At 41.7% G+C, this 14,386-nt stretch overlaps 1 protein-coding gene across 1 annotated transcript in view; it reads left to right on the plus strand.

Annotated features, from left to right (window-relative positions):
• Positions 1-11,839, plus strand: part of LOC106699458 (zinc finger protein 211-like) — a 12,722-nt gene extending 883 nt beyond the window's left edge. The window contains 2 exon segments of the mRNA XM_023743749.1: positions 579-705; positions 8,491-11,839. Coding sequence (XP_023599517.1) covers positions 579-705; positions 8,491-9,557 — 1,194 coding nt within the window. The 3' untranslated portion in view covers positions 9,558-11,839.
• Positions 11,840-14,386: the final 2,547 nt, after the last annotated feature.

Raw genomic sequence — 14,386 nt, forward strand, 5'->3', positions numbered from 1 at the left:
AAAAAAAAAAAAAAAAAATGATAAAAATAAAAAAAAAAAAAAATATACAGAAAAAAGAAAAAAAGACAGCACAGGACTAAGCACACCCTAAACCAATCTACCCGAACAAGTACCCACCGTTAATTAATATTCTATTCTCCAAAAAACATACACAAATAATCATTTACTTCCAGAGGCCACTCACAATAAATAACGGATGTGAAGACGGAGCACCTTGCCCCGTCATTAGGCCTGGATCCAACAACCGGGTGCCCTGGAGGAGTTTGAGGGGGGAAAGATGTGTAAGGAGTAGAATTACTGGTTTTCAAAAAGGCAGCTTTTGCCCTAACCACTTTGGCTCAGTGGATAGAGCGTCGGCCTGGGGACTCAAGGGTCCCAGGTTTGATTCTGGTCAAGGGCATGTACCTTGGTTGTGGGCACATCCCCAGTTAGGGGGTGTACAGGAGGCAGCTGATCGATGTTTCTAACTCTCTGTCTCTCTCCCTTCCTCTCTGTAAAAAATCAGTAAAATATTTAAAAAAAAAAATAAAAAAAGAAGAAGAAGAAAGGCAGCTTTGGTTTTGTCTTCGTTCTGACAGGTCGGTGTGACCTTTGAGGACATTGCCCTGTACTTCTCCAGGGAGGAATGGAGCCTCCTTGATGAGGGTCAGAGACAGCTGTACCTGAATGTGATGCTGGAGAACTTTGAACTTCTATCCTCCCTGGGTAAGACCCTCACTCTCACCAGTGACCTGGACTTGGCTTTGCGATTTCCTAGGCCCCATCTCCCAGGGCAAGCATGTCAAACTCAAAGGCTAACACGGTCTAAGTAAACAAGGTTTAAGTTTATGTGGGCCGCAAAAAAACAAAAGATACATTTTTCATAGACGTATAGGTTCATTTTGATAGACACATGCTGAATACAAAGGCTGAAATTAATGAGTAATCTTTAATATAAAATATTAGAACATTTTAATAAAAATTCATATTTTTTCTTGAACATTAATTTATCACTGAATAACTGCACAAATTAATAAGTGTAACGCAAATAAACCTATTTTTCTTATTCTCTGAAAGCGAAATATTTCCTGTTTTGCACACAAAACAAGTCAGTGCAAGGCTAATGATATGGCAATGGGCTGCTGAAGTATTCGCTGCTAGTGTTAGTGGAGAGAAATGGTGCACCTGCATTTAAGGTGAGTAGAGAAATGAATGCAACACAATCACTCATTAGCAAAGATTCTAGTTCGTTAATAATAATTATGTATAACAGGATATTGTAAAAATTAAGTTACAAAATTTTTATTAAAATGTTTCTTACATGCGGTTATATTGACTGGGTTCGCAAAAATATCCTTTGTGGGTTGCATGAGGACTGCAGGGTGAGTTTGACATGCTTGTCCTAGGGTTTGCTCTGTCCCCTGTAGATGATGGTACTGCTTGATTTTTCCCGTTTTCTGGGTAGCTGCTGTCCTGGGGAGGGTTGGTCTGTTTCCACTGCTCCCTTCTATTCCTGAAGTCCCAATACTCCCCGCTGCACTAAACTCACAGGGAAGGACTTGTGGTTGGTAGTGTTGCTGGAAGCCTGAGGGTTTCCACCTCTTTCAGTGAGGAAAGCATTTTCTATATTCCTGTTGGTCATTTGTACCTATTTTTTGTAGAATTGTTTCTACATCCTTATTCTGCTTATTAACTATGTTTTTTGGTTAAAGAGTCTTTTGAATACCTTGTATATTTTATATATTAACTGGAGACCTGGTGCATGGATTCGTGCACCAGTGGGGTCCTTAGGCCTGGCCTGCGGACATCCCCTGAGGGGTCCCAGATTGTGAGAGGGCGCAGGCCAGGCGGAGGGACCCCACCAGTGCACTATTGGGGCCAGGGAGGAACCAAGGATGGGCTCCAGGGCGTGTCCAGCCCATCTTGCCCAGTCCCGATCAGCCAGATCCCAGCAGCAAGCTAACCTACCAAACGGAGTGTCTGCCCCCTGGTGATTAGTAAACGTCATAGTGACTGGTGGAAAAGTCAAATGAACAGTCGGATGCTGAGCATATTAAGCTTTTATTATATAGGATTGCTTACTATATACAGGAACACATATTTTTGCATGCGCTTAATTGTGCTTTGCAGATATTGTTCCCCCACACCCCCTTCCTTATAAATTCCATGTTTTTGGCACCCCTGCATTCAGCAGGTCTAGTGCCACCATGTTTCTAGCAAGCTCAGATGCTTGTTACTAGTGCTTAGCAGTGAAATATATTTTTTAAAACTTTACGATATGATTTTTATTGAACATGTATAGGGTTCACCTTTACAGTATTACAAATACTTTACAATAAAAAATTAGTTTTTGGTGTTTTTTTAAAAAAAGGGCAGGGAGAACATTTCCTGGTTTTCTAGTCGTGCAGTTAAAAAAATGAAGTTTTAAAAATGAAGTTCATTCTTCAAGTATTAGAACACAAAACTAATGGAATCACTTCAATAAATATTTTTGCATAAACATGTACATGACTACTCATACCATATCAGCTTCCAGAAGAACAAATGAATGCACAAAATGAAGGTAAACCCCAACATAAGATGTATTTTTAAAAAGATAATATCCGAAGGAATTATATGCATGCATATAAGCATAACCAATGGACATAAGACAGTGCGGGGTAGGGGAGGCCAGGGGATTGTCAAGAGGCGGGGGGGGGGGGGGGCAGGAGACATATGTAATACCCTTTGTAATACTTTAAGCAATAAAAGAAAAAAAAAGAGATAATATTGAACTGAATGCCCCCGAAATGTCTTCCTGTGCATGGGATTTGGTCAATGACTATCATCAAGAGGTGGACGTACACATTTGCAAATGCAGAGCTTGTAGCCTGTGTAAATGACAAAATCTACCAGCTGTGTCTAACGGAGTAGGAGCTAGAAACCACTTACACAACAGGTTAAACTTTAAGATATGAAATATACTGTGAATACAGAGTGGGGGGGAAAGTAGGCTTAAAGTTACATATTCAAAAACTTAAGGAAACCTTTACTACATTTGTTTTCATCTTTGACATATATTGTTTGCTGATTGTATTATAAAATACTAGTAGAAAAAAAAAATGCCGATAGCGCTCCCGGCGAAAGACAGGAGGAGCGCGATGGCCTCCCGGCACTCAAAGGGTTAATTATTATATTACTAGTGGCCCAGTGGACGAAAATTGTGTACTGGGGGGGTGGGGGCTGGGGGAGTCCCCCAGCCTGGCCTGTGCCCTGTCACAGTGCAGGAGCCCCGCAATTCATTGCTCTAAAGAGGTAGGCCCTGCCCACCCATCCAGGGCTCCTTGATAGATTGTCCCAAAGAGGTAGGCTGGAGCCAGGGGAGGCCTGCGGATCTCGGGCCAAGTCACAGCGGGGGCCTGCGGACCCCCGGGTGTGGGTCCACGGCGGAGGCCTCCCTCTGTGCATGCGTGCCTAAGGCACACGGAGATGGAGGCCTCTGCCGCGGCCCTGCCCCTGTCCCCGATGCTGCAAGGCCTTGCACACCCGCTCCTGCTGTGCACACAGCCTGCTGATTGGTCGTTACTATGATGGTGTCCCAGCCAATTTGTATATTACCCTATTATTAGATAGATTTTTCCAAATGTACAACTGTAAACCTATTTTTGCCCCACCCTTCATATTTTCTTATGAAAAGTCATACATGGAAGGGAATAATAAGGCCTTCTTTCCAGGGCAGTCTTTTGGTTTTTTTAAAAAATATATTTTTATTGATTTCAGAGAGGAAGGGGGAGAGAGAGAGAGATAGAAACATCAACGACGAGAGAGAATCATTGATTGGCTGCCTCCTGCCCACCCCACACTGGGGATCGAGCCCATGATCCAGGCTTGTGCCCTTGGCCAGAATCTAACCTGGGACCCTTCAGTCCCATTGTATCCACTGAGCCAAACTGGCTAGGGCTATCCAGAGCAGTCTTAAAGCAGGGTTCATATAGGCATATTTCATCCTTTATGTTTTTGGATTTCATATTCTTCAACATCTCAGCTCTTACAATTATGCATAGTACCTAAGCCAATGTAGCAAGAGCAACATAACGCAATTCCAGCTATAGTACCTGATTATAATCACACGACCTACCATCTAGGAGAACTGACAGAGTATATTTCTGAACTGCCCCAGTTAAAGACCTGTCAAAATAAAGTACAACCCCATCTTGTGAGCCCAGTGCCTTGGGGGTGTTATCATATGTCCTGGAAGCCTAACTCTTCAGAGTAGGTCTTCAGTGAAGCATTGAACGATACTGCCAGCCTGAGCTTGCAAAGAGGTCATTAGCATGGAAATCTTAAAGTCTGAAATTACGTCTGGATGCTTTTCATTTATTGAATCTCATTGCTGCCTTTTCAGTGGTGTTGAAGGCTCTGTAGACAAGGAACTAATGTGGATTAGTATTTGTAATCTGACAAAGTCTTGACCAAGATTCTTCAGGTATCTACGAGCTTCCAGTCAAAGCAATGAAGTATTTTTAATGAAGTTATATTGAGCTTGCTTTTGAGACAGAGTCATTGCATTGTTATTAGCCTGCAGTATAGTATTAACATACCTTTATTATTCACTGGGAATTTCATCTTTTTGTGTGAATTTCTGTCTTTATCGCAGTATTCGCTTTATTGTGCTGAGCAAAACCAAATCCACAATATCTCCAAGCGATTCCTTCATATGATTTGCCAGTATTTTCTCCCATCCTCTAGATTGCCTTTCATTTCATTTTGTTTATTGCTGTTGTGCTGTGAGGAAGCTTTTTTTCTTTATTTGTTGCATCTGGACTGTTTGTTTTCTCTATTTTGTCTGATGGTCAGTGTCACATTCAGGAAATCCTGTCCAAAACAAACCTCCAAAACTTTTTCTCTAGGTTGTCTTGAAGGACTTTTAAGTTGTAGCGCTGACATTTAATTCTGTCACGCATGTTGTGTTAAATTTTATCAGTGGTGTCCAGTTTTGTTGTTTGACTTGTGAATATTGATTTTTAGCAGCACCATTCATTGACACATTTCTTCTGTGGCTTGCAGCTTTGTCAAAGATGACTTGAAAGTATGTGCCTAGGTTTTTTTTCTGTGTTTCCTCTTCTGTACTATTGATCTATATGTCTGTGTTTCTGCAGCAACACACTCTTTGCTTGTTTTCTCTTTCCAATAAATTGATGCCATCAGCTTTGTTCTTGCTCAAGATTGTTTTTGTTAGAGGGGGGGTCTTTTGGTTCCATACATTTCAAGGTTCCCTTTTCATTTCCTTGTAAAATACCATTGGAGTTATCATCAGGATTAGATTTAACCTGTAGATAGCTTTGTGTACGATAGTTATCTTCACGATATTTCCCTTTCAAATTCATGAACACAGGATGTCTTTCAACTTATTTGTGTTTTTTTTCCATTCCTTTCATCACCGTATTATAGTACTCACTGTATAGATGTTTCACCTGTTGGTTGAATTTATTTGTGAGTATTTTATTTTGTTCATGCTATTGTAAATTTGACTACCTTCTTCGTTTTTCTATCAAAGAAGTTATTGTTAGTATGTAGAAATGGAACTAATGTTTGTATGTTTACTTTGCATCCTGTAACTTTTCTGAATTTAATTCTTTATTCTTATTTTCTCTTCATCCATGTAGTATGAATATTTTTTCTATTGATTTTCTTTTAGAGAAAGAAAGAGAGAGAGAGAAATATCGATTGGTCGCCTTCCACATGTGCTCCTACTGGTAGCGGTATCAGACCTGCAACCCAGGTACATGGGAATCTAACCCATGACCCTCCAGTGCACAGTCCGGCACTCTCACCACTGAGCACATGGCCCAGGGCTATTTATTCATACTTTAAATTATTTTTAAAACATTTTTTTTGTTGATTTTAGAGAGGAAGAGGAGGAGAGAGATTGAAACATCAGTGATGAGAGATAGTCTTTAATGGGCTACCTCCTGCATGATGCACACTGGTGATTGAGCCTGCAACCTGTGCATGTGCCCGGACAAGAAATTGAATTTTGACCTCCTAGTTCATGGGTTAATATTCAATCACTGAGCCATATTAGCCATCCTTCATTTATTGATTTTAGAGACAGGAAGGGAGACAGAGGAAGAGAGAGACGGAAACACTGATCTGCTGTTCTACCCATCTAAGTGTTCATTGGCTGTCCCCTGCATGTCCTCTGATGGGGGATCAAACCCATAACCGTGGTGCATCGGGACCACACACTCACCAACTGAGCTGTCTGGCCAGGTCTCTGAATTTGTTTATTAATTTCAGAAGCTCATCTGGGATCTTGACAAATTTCTCTATGGAGGGTCATGTCATCTGCTAACATCAACATCTCTTATGATGCTTTGTGGTTCATAGTGTCAGGTGTGATGTCTTATCTGTCATTTCTTTTCAATTTATTTGAGGCTTGGTTTTTGTTTTGTTTTGTTTTTCCGGTTGTATAGCTAAAGTTTTTCCAATTTTGTATCTTTTAAAAAAAAATACCTGTTAGGTATTCTTGTATTTTGTCTTGTCTCCCTTTTATTTATGTTTATTCTAATATTTATTGTTTCTTTCCTGTGCATCCTTTGGGTTTACTTTCTAGTTGTGTTTCTAGTTTTCTGAGGAGCCAGTATTTTTGGAGATCATTTTTCCTAATGTAGGCGTTTATCCCTATAAAATTGCCTCTTGGAATTGCATTTTCTGAATTTTATACATGAGCTTTGGTAGGTAGTCTTTTCATTTACTTTGTCTCTAGATTTTTTGAGTTCTCCTTTTTGTTTGGCTACCCTGGACTCTTTATTTATTTATTTATTTATTTATTTATTATCGGTTTCAGATAGAGAGGAAGAGAGATAGAGATGGAGATGGAGAGAGAGAGGGAGGGAGGGAGGAGAGACTGAGAGAAATATTGTGAGGGAGAAACATCAATCGGTTGTCTACACACATGTCTTACCTGGAAATGGAACCTACATGCTGATATGTGCCCTGACTTGGAATCGAATCCAAAATCCCTAGGGTAATAGGGTCACAGGACGATGTTTCAACCAACTGAGCCACACTGGCCAGGGTATTCTGTGGGTATTTTAAAAAAACATATTTTTATTGATTTCAGAGAGGAAGGGAGAGGGTGAGATAGAAACTTTAATGATGGGAGAGAATCATTGATCGGCTGCCTCCTGCACGCCCCCTACTGGGGATCGAGCCCAAAACCCAGGCATGTGCCCTTAACCGCAATTGTACCTGGGACCCTTCAGTCTGCAGGCCTATGCTCTATCCACTGAGCCAAACCGGCTAGGGCCATTCTGTGGTTCTTAAAAACAAAATTTCCAGTATCTTTCAAATAACAGGCCACTATTGTCAATGATAGCAGAAGCACAATAGTTGATGGAGGTAAATCTGACCCTGTTTTTGACTGTAGCTATCTGCAAATATGTTTGTTCACCCAGCCTTTTCCAGTCATCCTTTCTGTACAGTTCTCCTCTATTTGTGTCTGTAATACTGTTTGTCTTCATGGTACTCTTATTCCCATTTCCTGTGGGTTTTTGTTCATGGATAGCTGTCTGTCTTACACTGGGATGGGGAAAGATTCTCATATCTCTGATTCTGCCCTCTTGATGATGTCACTCCCATAGCTCTTTTGCCTGTGATCTCATCTGTGTTTTGCTGTTGTACCACAGTGTTGACCGGCCATCTTTTCAATGTTTCTTTTACGATTTCTATCATTTATCCTGTGCAATGGCTCAACTGGGATATAGCAGAAGAATCATTTCTGCATCACAGTAGAAACTGACTTCATGAATGACACAATGGATCAACAGGCTGTCTTGCCTGAGTAAAGGGCTGTTGGGGAGGTTTGTACACCTGGGCTTTGTTACATTCATAACTAGGAACCCATTTGGTTCAACAGTGTTTTGTTACCATTGCCCATTCCTCAACCAGTTCTACTTGTCCTTGCTTTTTGTTGACACTGTGCCAACGACTCAGTTTTAACAGTGATCAGTGCTCATTCTCCTTGGATTCCCAGTCCTTGGATAACCTAACCTCTCTAAACTTTTCACCTCTACCTCTTTCACAGGTCTCTCTTTAGTGCCCTCCACCGTTGGTCCATGCCTGCAGAGCCTTAGAGTGCACACCTATTACTGTATCGAGGTAGAACATCATGTGCTCTAATACAATTGATTTTTATGGGTTTGAGCAGATTCAAATTAATCTAAACAGACTCACGTCACCAGCATGAAAGTTCCTAACAGAAGCCATTTCTGGAGGAACAACTAGCAGACCCTTCCTCTCCTCTTTGTGTCTCATCCTGTGTTTCTGTCCCTTTCTTGGTGAGATTTTCATCATCCACTGACCTTTGGGGCCAAGAAAAGTATAACAGCTATTTCCTCAGAGTATAACTCACTTGTCTTGAAAATCTTTCTATGGAATCATGTCCAGTCATGACAGGTAAACATCTCTGGTTAAGATACTGTTTTCATAAGGTCAACATGTACCTCACCAGCATTTCATTTTGTTCAGGTTGCTGCTGTGGAGCAGAGAATGTGGAGGCAGCGACTGAGAAGAACATTTCTGTAAGAGTGTCACAGGCAAGGAATCCCAAGTTAGCCTTGTCTTCCCAGAAGAGCCACCCCTGTGAGAGTTGTGGACTAGTCTTGGGAAACATTTTCCACGTGATGGAGGGGCAGGGAACACAACACGGACAGATACTGTTGAGGTGTGGGGCGTGTGCAAAACGATTTTACTTCAGTGTAAAATTTCACCAGCAGCATGTGAGAGAGAAGTCTTTCATTAGAGGTGTGGACAGGATCTCACTTGCAAACAGCTGCAATTTCAATGTGTCCCAGAATCATTTCACCTGCGGGGAGGTTGGGCAGGGTGTCCTTACCGAATCAAGACATCTCCACCTAAAGGCTCCTCAGACCAGGGACAGTCCAAATGCTATTTCAGCTCCAGGGATGACGTTTCAAAGGAGAAAAAATTATTTCAGCAGAAAAGAATGTAAGAAAGACATTAATTGCACCTACCCCTTTATTCAGGAAAAGGGTGTACATGCTGGAAGTCAGTGTTTTGTGTGCTCTGAATGTGGGAAAGCTTTTACCAGTAGAAATGGCCTCCATTATCACCTGAGTGTTCACAGTGGAGAAAGGCCTTATGAATGCAATGAATGTGGGAAATCTTTTCCCAGAAGCACTGACCTTCGTCGTCATCAGAGAGTTCACACTGGAGAAAGGCCTTATCAATGCAGTGAGTGTGGGAAATCTTTTACCACTAGCAGTGACCTTCATTGTCATCAGAGAATTCACACTGGAGAAAAGCCTTATACGTGCAGTGAATGTGGAAAATCTTTTAGCAGTAGCACTGCCCTTCATTGTCATCAGAGAATTCACACTGGAGAAAAGCCTTATAAATGCAGTGAATGTGAGAAACATTTTACCTGGAGCATTACCCTGCGTCGTCATCAGAGAGTTCATACAGGAGAAAAGCCTTGTAAATGAAGTGAATGTGAGAAATCTTTTTCAAGGAGCAATGGTCTCCAATATCATCAGAGAGTTCACATTGGAGAAAGCCATTATGAGTGTAATTAATGTGAGTTCTTTCGCAGCCAAATTTCTAAATTTGCTCTGCACAAGAGAGCCCAAATGTGAGAAATTTCTTAGATGTATAGGAAATGTAGTTTCTTAGTTAGGACTTAACAATAGAATAAGAATATTTGTGAAGTCTCATTTGTCTGAATTTTATCTCATACATTTAATCACCTCCATTATGTAGCATCTCCCCAACTCTTTTTGTTGTTGTGTTTGTTAGTATTTGTGTTGGTATCATATGTATCTATGTTGTACTTTCTAACATACAGAGAGGTGTTGCCAGGTCTATGTCACTGCATATTTCTGTTGCTGAAGGTATTTCACCTGAACCACCTATAAGGTCCCTACAGATGGCATCAATCACCATCCTCATGTGCCCAGGGAAGCTAACTCTTTGTCTAATTTGTTGAAGAAAATGAGGAATACCTAAGCCCTTTAGTTCTTACTCTTTTCCTGTCATGAGTTGCCACATAGGACTCATTACTGTTGGCCCCAGGAAACATAATGTTGCAGAGGAACTGCCATTTTCAGGGACATGCTTTCCCTGAATGCCAGTGATGAATTTATTGCGTGCCTAAGTCATCAATGGAAGAACTGCCAGTCTCATGTCTCTTTGGTTTTTGAAATAATGAAGGCTTGTCCGTAAGATTGCTTTAATGTTGGGTGTTCTATTGACTCTATGGGTTAGTTTATAAGGAGATCTGGGCTCTCCAAGCATGATGAGGTGAAAAACTTATATGAGGTCTCAAACATTTTTGCCCTTGGGGGAAGACTATGATGCAGAAATTAACTCAGTAGTTTTTTTTAAATTTACATTCCTGCCCATATTTTCCTAGGAAACACTGGAGTCTCTAGTCCTCATGTGAGGATGGATGCTTTGAGACTCAGAGATCACTCCAAAGAGGGGGTAGCTGTGACAACCTCAAGTATGTTTGGGAGCAGCGTGAATTTTTTTCTTTTGTTGAAGGGATACTAAGACAATAGAAGGGAACCTCCTGCCCTGGTCTTGCAGAGGGCCATGTGCCCTGATGCCTTCAATTCCATGGGTGATGGTCACTGGTTGGAGGACCATCGCAGTGAGAGGAAACCCTTTCACTGCAGAAACACTGACCTAGTTGTTGTTGGACGAGACTGCAGCCCATCAAGTGGAATGGTCCTCATCTAACTGTGCATCCAGGAATGTTTCTGAGGGAAAGACTATAGGAGTGGTATGTACACAGATCTGAGGGACTCCAGGCATGTTTATCTTCTGTAGAGCAATCAATGTCATTGTGGCTTCCTGTTCCCTCCTATATGTTCCCATCAGAGCCATTGGTGTGCTGGCAGCAAAACCAAGACAAAGACAAAGGGTGTCTTCAGTCCAGGGATGTCGCTTTTGTGAAGTATAGTGTTTCATAAATCTTAACATGTGCGTGAAACTGAAACCATCATTTATACACATACTCCTGACCATATCTGTCACTGTGAACTTGCGTCATGACCTCTTTTAATCTCTCCTTGTTCTTTACAGCTTTCCTAGTAACCATGGATTTACATTCCTTTTTAATAGATTACATTTTCTAAATATATTTCTGCTTTAATTTATGTTTCATCCACACTTGGAGATTTATTAAAGATATATTAGTAACTCATCTTTTTTTTTTTCTGAGAGACAATCGTATATTTGAATTTATCACCAACAGTTTATCCATTTTTTATAAATATTTAATAAAGCTGATACAAACATTTCTGTATAAATCTTTATAGCATACAGATTCCCAGTGCATGTATTCATGCACCAGTGGGGTGCCTCAGCCTGGCCTGTGGGATCAGGCTGAAACCAGCTCACCGATATCCCCTAGGGGTCCTGGATTGGTTCAGGGCGCATGCCAGGCCACAGGACCCCACCAGTGCATGATCGGAGCCGGGGAGGGACACAGAAGGTTGGCTAGCCAGCGAGGGACCTGGGGAGGGCTTCAGGGCTGTCTGGCCTGTCTTGCTCAATTCGGATCGGCTGGACCAGCTGAAAGCTTACCTACCTGTAGGAGTGTCTGCCCCCTGGTGGTCAGTGCACATCATAGCATCATTGAGCAGCCTTAGCATATCATTAGCATATTACACTTTGATTGGTTGAATGGCTGACTAGACACTTAGCATTTTAGGCTTTTATTATATAGGATAAGTGTTATTGACTTTTGTCAGATATTTGTATAATCTGAGTTGTTGGGTGAATGTTTACATTTACAGTTACAGAGATTAGCAAATTGTCGTCTAAACTGCATATACTACCCAGGCTGGTGTGGCTCAGTGTTCCCATACACCACAGGGTTATGGATTTGATATGTGCCTGGGTTATGGGTTAGATCCACGGAAGTGGGTGTGCAGGAGGTGGCTGGCCAATATGGCACTCTTCCATTAATGTTTCTCTTCCTCTCCCTTCTCTCCCTAAAAATTAGTAAACTCTTCTTTAAGAATAAAAAATAAGCATTAACTGATTGTATGTTTTTGCATTTCTACAACAGTCTGTGAGGGATACACATTCACATTCTAGAGAATCTTCTGTTTGGTCAATCATTCTTTAGGTAAACAATTTTTTTTGGTAACTTTGTCCTGCTACCTCACTGTTTGGTTGTATTTTTTCTAGAAATTTATGGTGAGTCTTTTGTCTGATGTGTATTTGCTGTGTCTGTATCTTTATTAAAACTGCTGATCATATGTTCTGCCTAATGTACTATTATTTTTGGCAATTTTCTTTAACAAAAACACATTGGAACGACAAAGGTGGATGTTGGAATTTCACTCATTTTGTTCTATTTTTGATTTAGGAAATAATTTTTTTATATTGGAATGATTTAATATTTTTTACCTTTTAAAAAATATAGCTGTAGACATTTTGGATCAGTGAATAGAGCATTGGCCTGCAGACTGAAGGGCCCTAGTTTGATACTGGTCAAGGGCACATGCCCGAATTGTGGGCTTCTTCCCCAGTAGGGTGCGTACAGGAGGGAGCCGATCAACGATTCTCTCTCATCTTTGATGTTTCTATCTCTTTCTCCCTCTCCCTTCTGTGAAGTCAATAAAAACATATTTTAGCCCTAGCTGGTTTGGCTCAGTGGATAGAGTATCAGCCTGTGGACTGAAGGGCCCCAAGTTTGATTCCAGTCATAAGCATACACCTGGGTTGCCGGCTCGGTCCCCAGTAGGGGGTGTTCAGAAGGCAGCCAATCAGTGATTCTCTTCATTGATGTTTCTCTCCCTCTCCCTTTCTCTCTGAAATAAATAAAAAGATATTTTAAAAAATAAATAAAAACATTTTAAATAAAAAATGTTTTTTATTGATTTTACAGAAAGAGGAGTGAGAGAGAGAGACATAGAAACATGAGTGCATTAACATCAATTGGCTGCCTCCTGCACGCCACTCCTGGGGATGGAGCCCTCAACCCAGGCATGTGCCCTCACGCCAAATCAAACGGGGGAGGCTCTTTGTGCATGGTTCGATACTCAACCACCTAGCCTCACCATGGGAACATTTTTTGTTTGTTTTTAAATGCTATGCACAATGCAGTGAATATTTTACATTTTAATGCACAGTACTAACGTTCTCTGTCACTTTCAGAAGACCAGTCATCTGATGATGCAATTTGCCCTTGCTTTGTAGTGTTGGGTATCTTCCTTGTCTGTTGTCATGAGGGTTCTTTGGTTAAAAGAGGGGTCTCAGCAGGATCTTGGCATGCTGATAGGCAGAAGTTTAACACGTTAAGTGCCCAGCCTGTTTTGTCTTCCGGACGGAAAGTAATAGTGTCAGTCACCGATGACTGACTGGGCGCTTAACGTGTTAAAGTCCCACAGCCCAGTGAGGTGGAAATGGTATGGCAGTAATACTGTTTGTCAGGAGCCCTAGATTTGAATCCCAAATTTCTGAATATTATTGACTGACAGGGAAATGACCACTCTTTCCGCTCTGAGCCTCCACTTTCTTTTCTGTAAAATGGGTAGAAGGTATGTCTTCATCCCCAAGCTGTTAGAAGAGATCAAGAGCTACGGTGCCCATTTGCAGTGCAGCAGGTGTGTCTGCAGCCTGTCTGGGCTTCCGGAACACCAGCCTTTGCCTTAAGAGACATTCCCAGGAAGGGAACCTTTCAGCTCCCCAATGCAAACAAGCACTTCAGTTTTTAAGGGCTTTTGACAAAGAAAGGGCGCTTCTCAGTACACGTTTACTTACCTGCAGGGAGGCAGGTACTGTGGGCATTTAAGTTCTCAGTGTAGGGTCTCCAACGAGAAATCTGCACACTTGCTAAAGCTCCCTGCATCTCAGTTAGTTACAAGTGACAGGAAGGACTCTGAGGACCAATTACAGTACTAAACTGAGTACTTTCCTGTACCAAGATTCCAGTGTTCCCTTTTTGAGTATTTCCTCTTTTCATTCTCACAACCTGGGAAGTCGAAATGACTATGGAATTGCTGGGAAGATCCACGATCACAGAACTGAAGTAGGTTCTCCAAGTTTACTCAGCAAACAAGTGTCAGATATAAGAGGCTGGGTTGCAACCCAAGATTCTGGCTCCAGAGCCACAGACAACGTCTACCAGTGCTGGTCAAGCCCTCTGGGTCGGCGGCTCAGGTGTAGCTGCTATTTCCATTGTTGAAATGATTCCTCCCCAATTTTTGAAAAATATCAGCTCTTCTGCCCTGTCCCTCGGTCCTCGCTGGGATACCTGCTGGAGTGGGTTTTTAGGGGAATCTTTATTGAGTTTGACCTGCCCTTTGTCTCCCTTTGATGTCACCTTGGAGAATGACCCTCCAGAAGCCCCCGTGATTCAGGCTGGATCTCTGCACCTTCACCCACCTTT

The sequence above is a fragment of the Myotis lucifugus genome, unplaced genomic scaffold, assembly GCF_000147115.1.
Source record: "Myotis lucifugus unplaced genomic scaffold, Myoluc2.0 scaffold_412, whole genome shotgun sequence".
Classification (NCBI taxonomy): Eukaryota; Metazoa; Chordata; class Mammalia; order Chiroptera; family Vespertilionidae; genus Myotis; species Myotis lucifugus.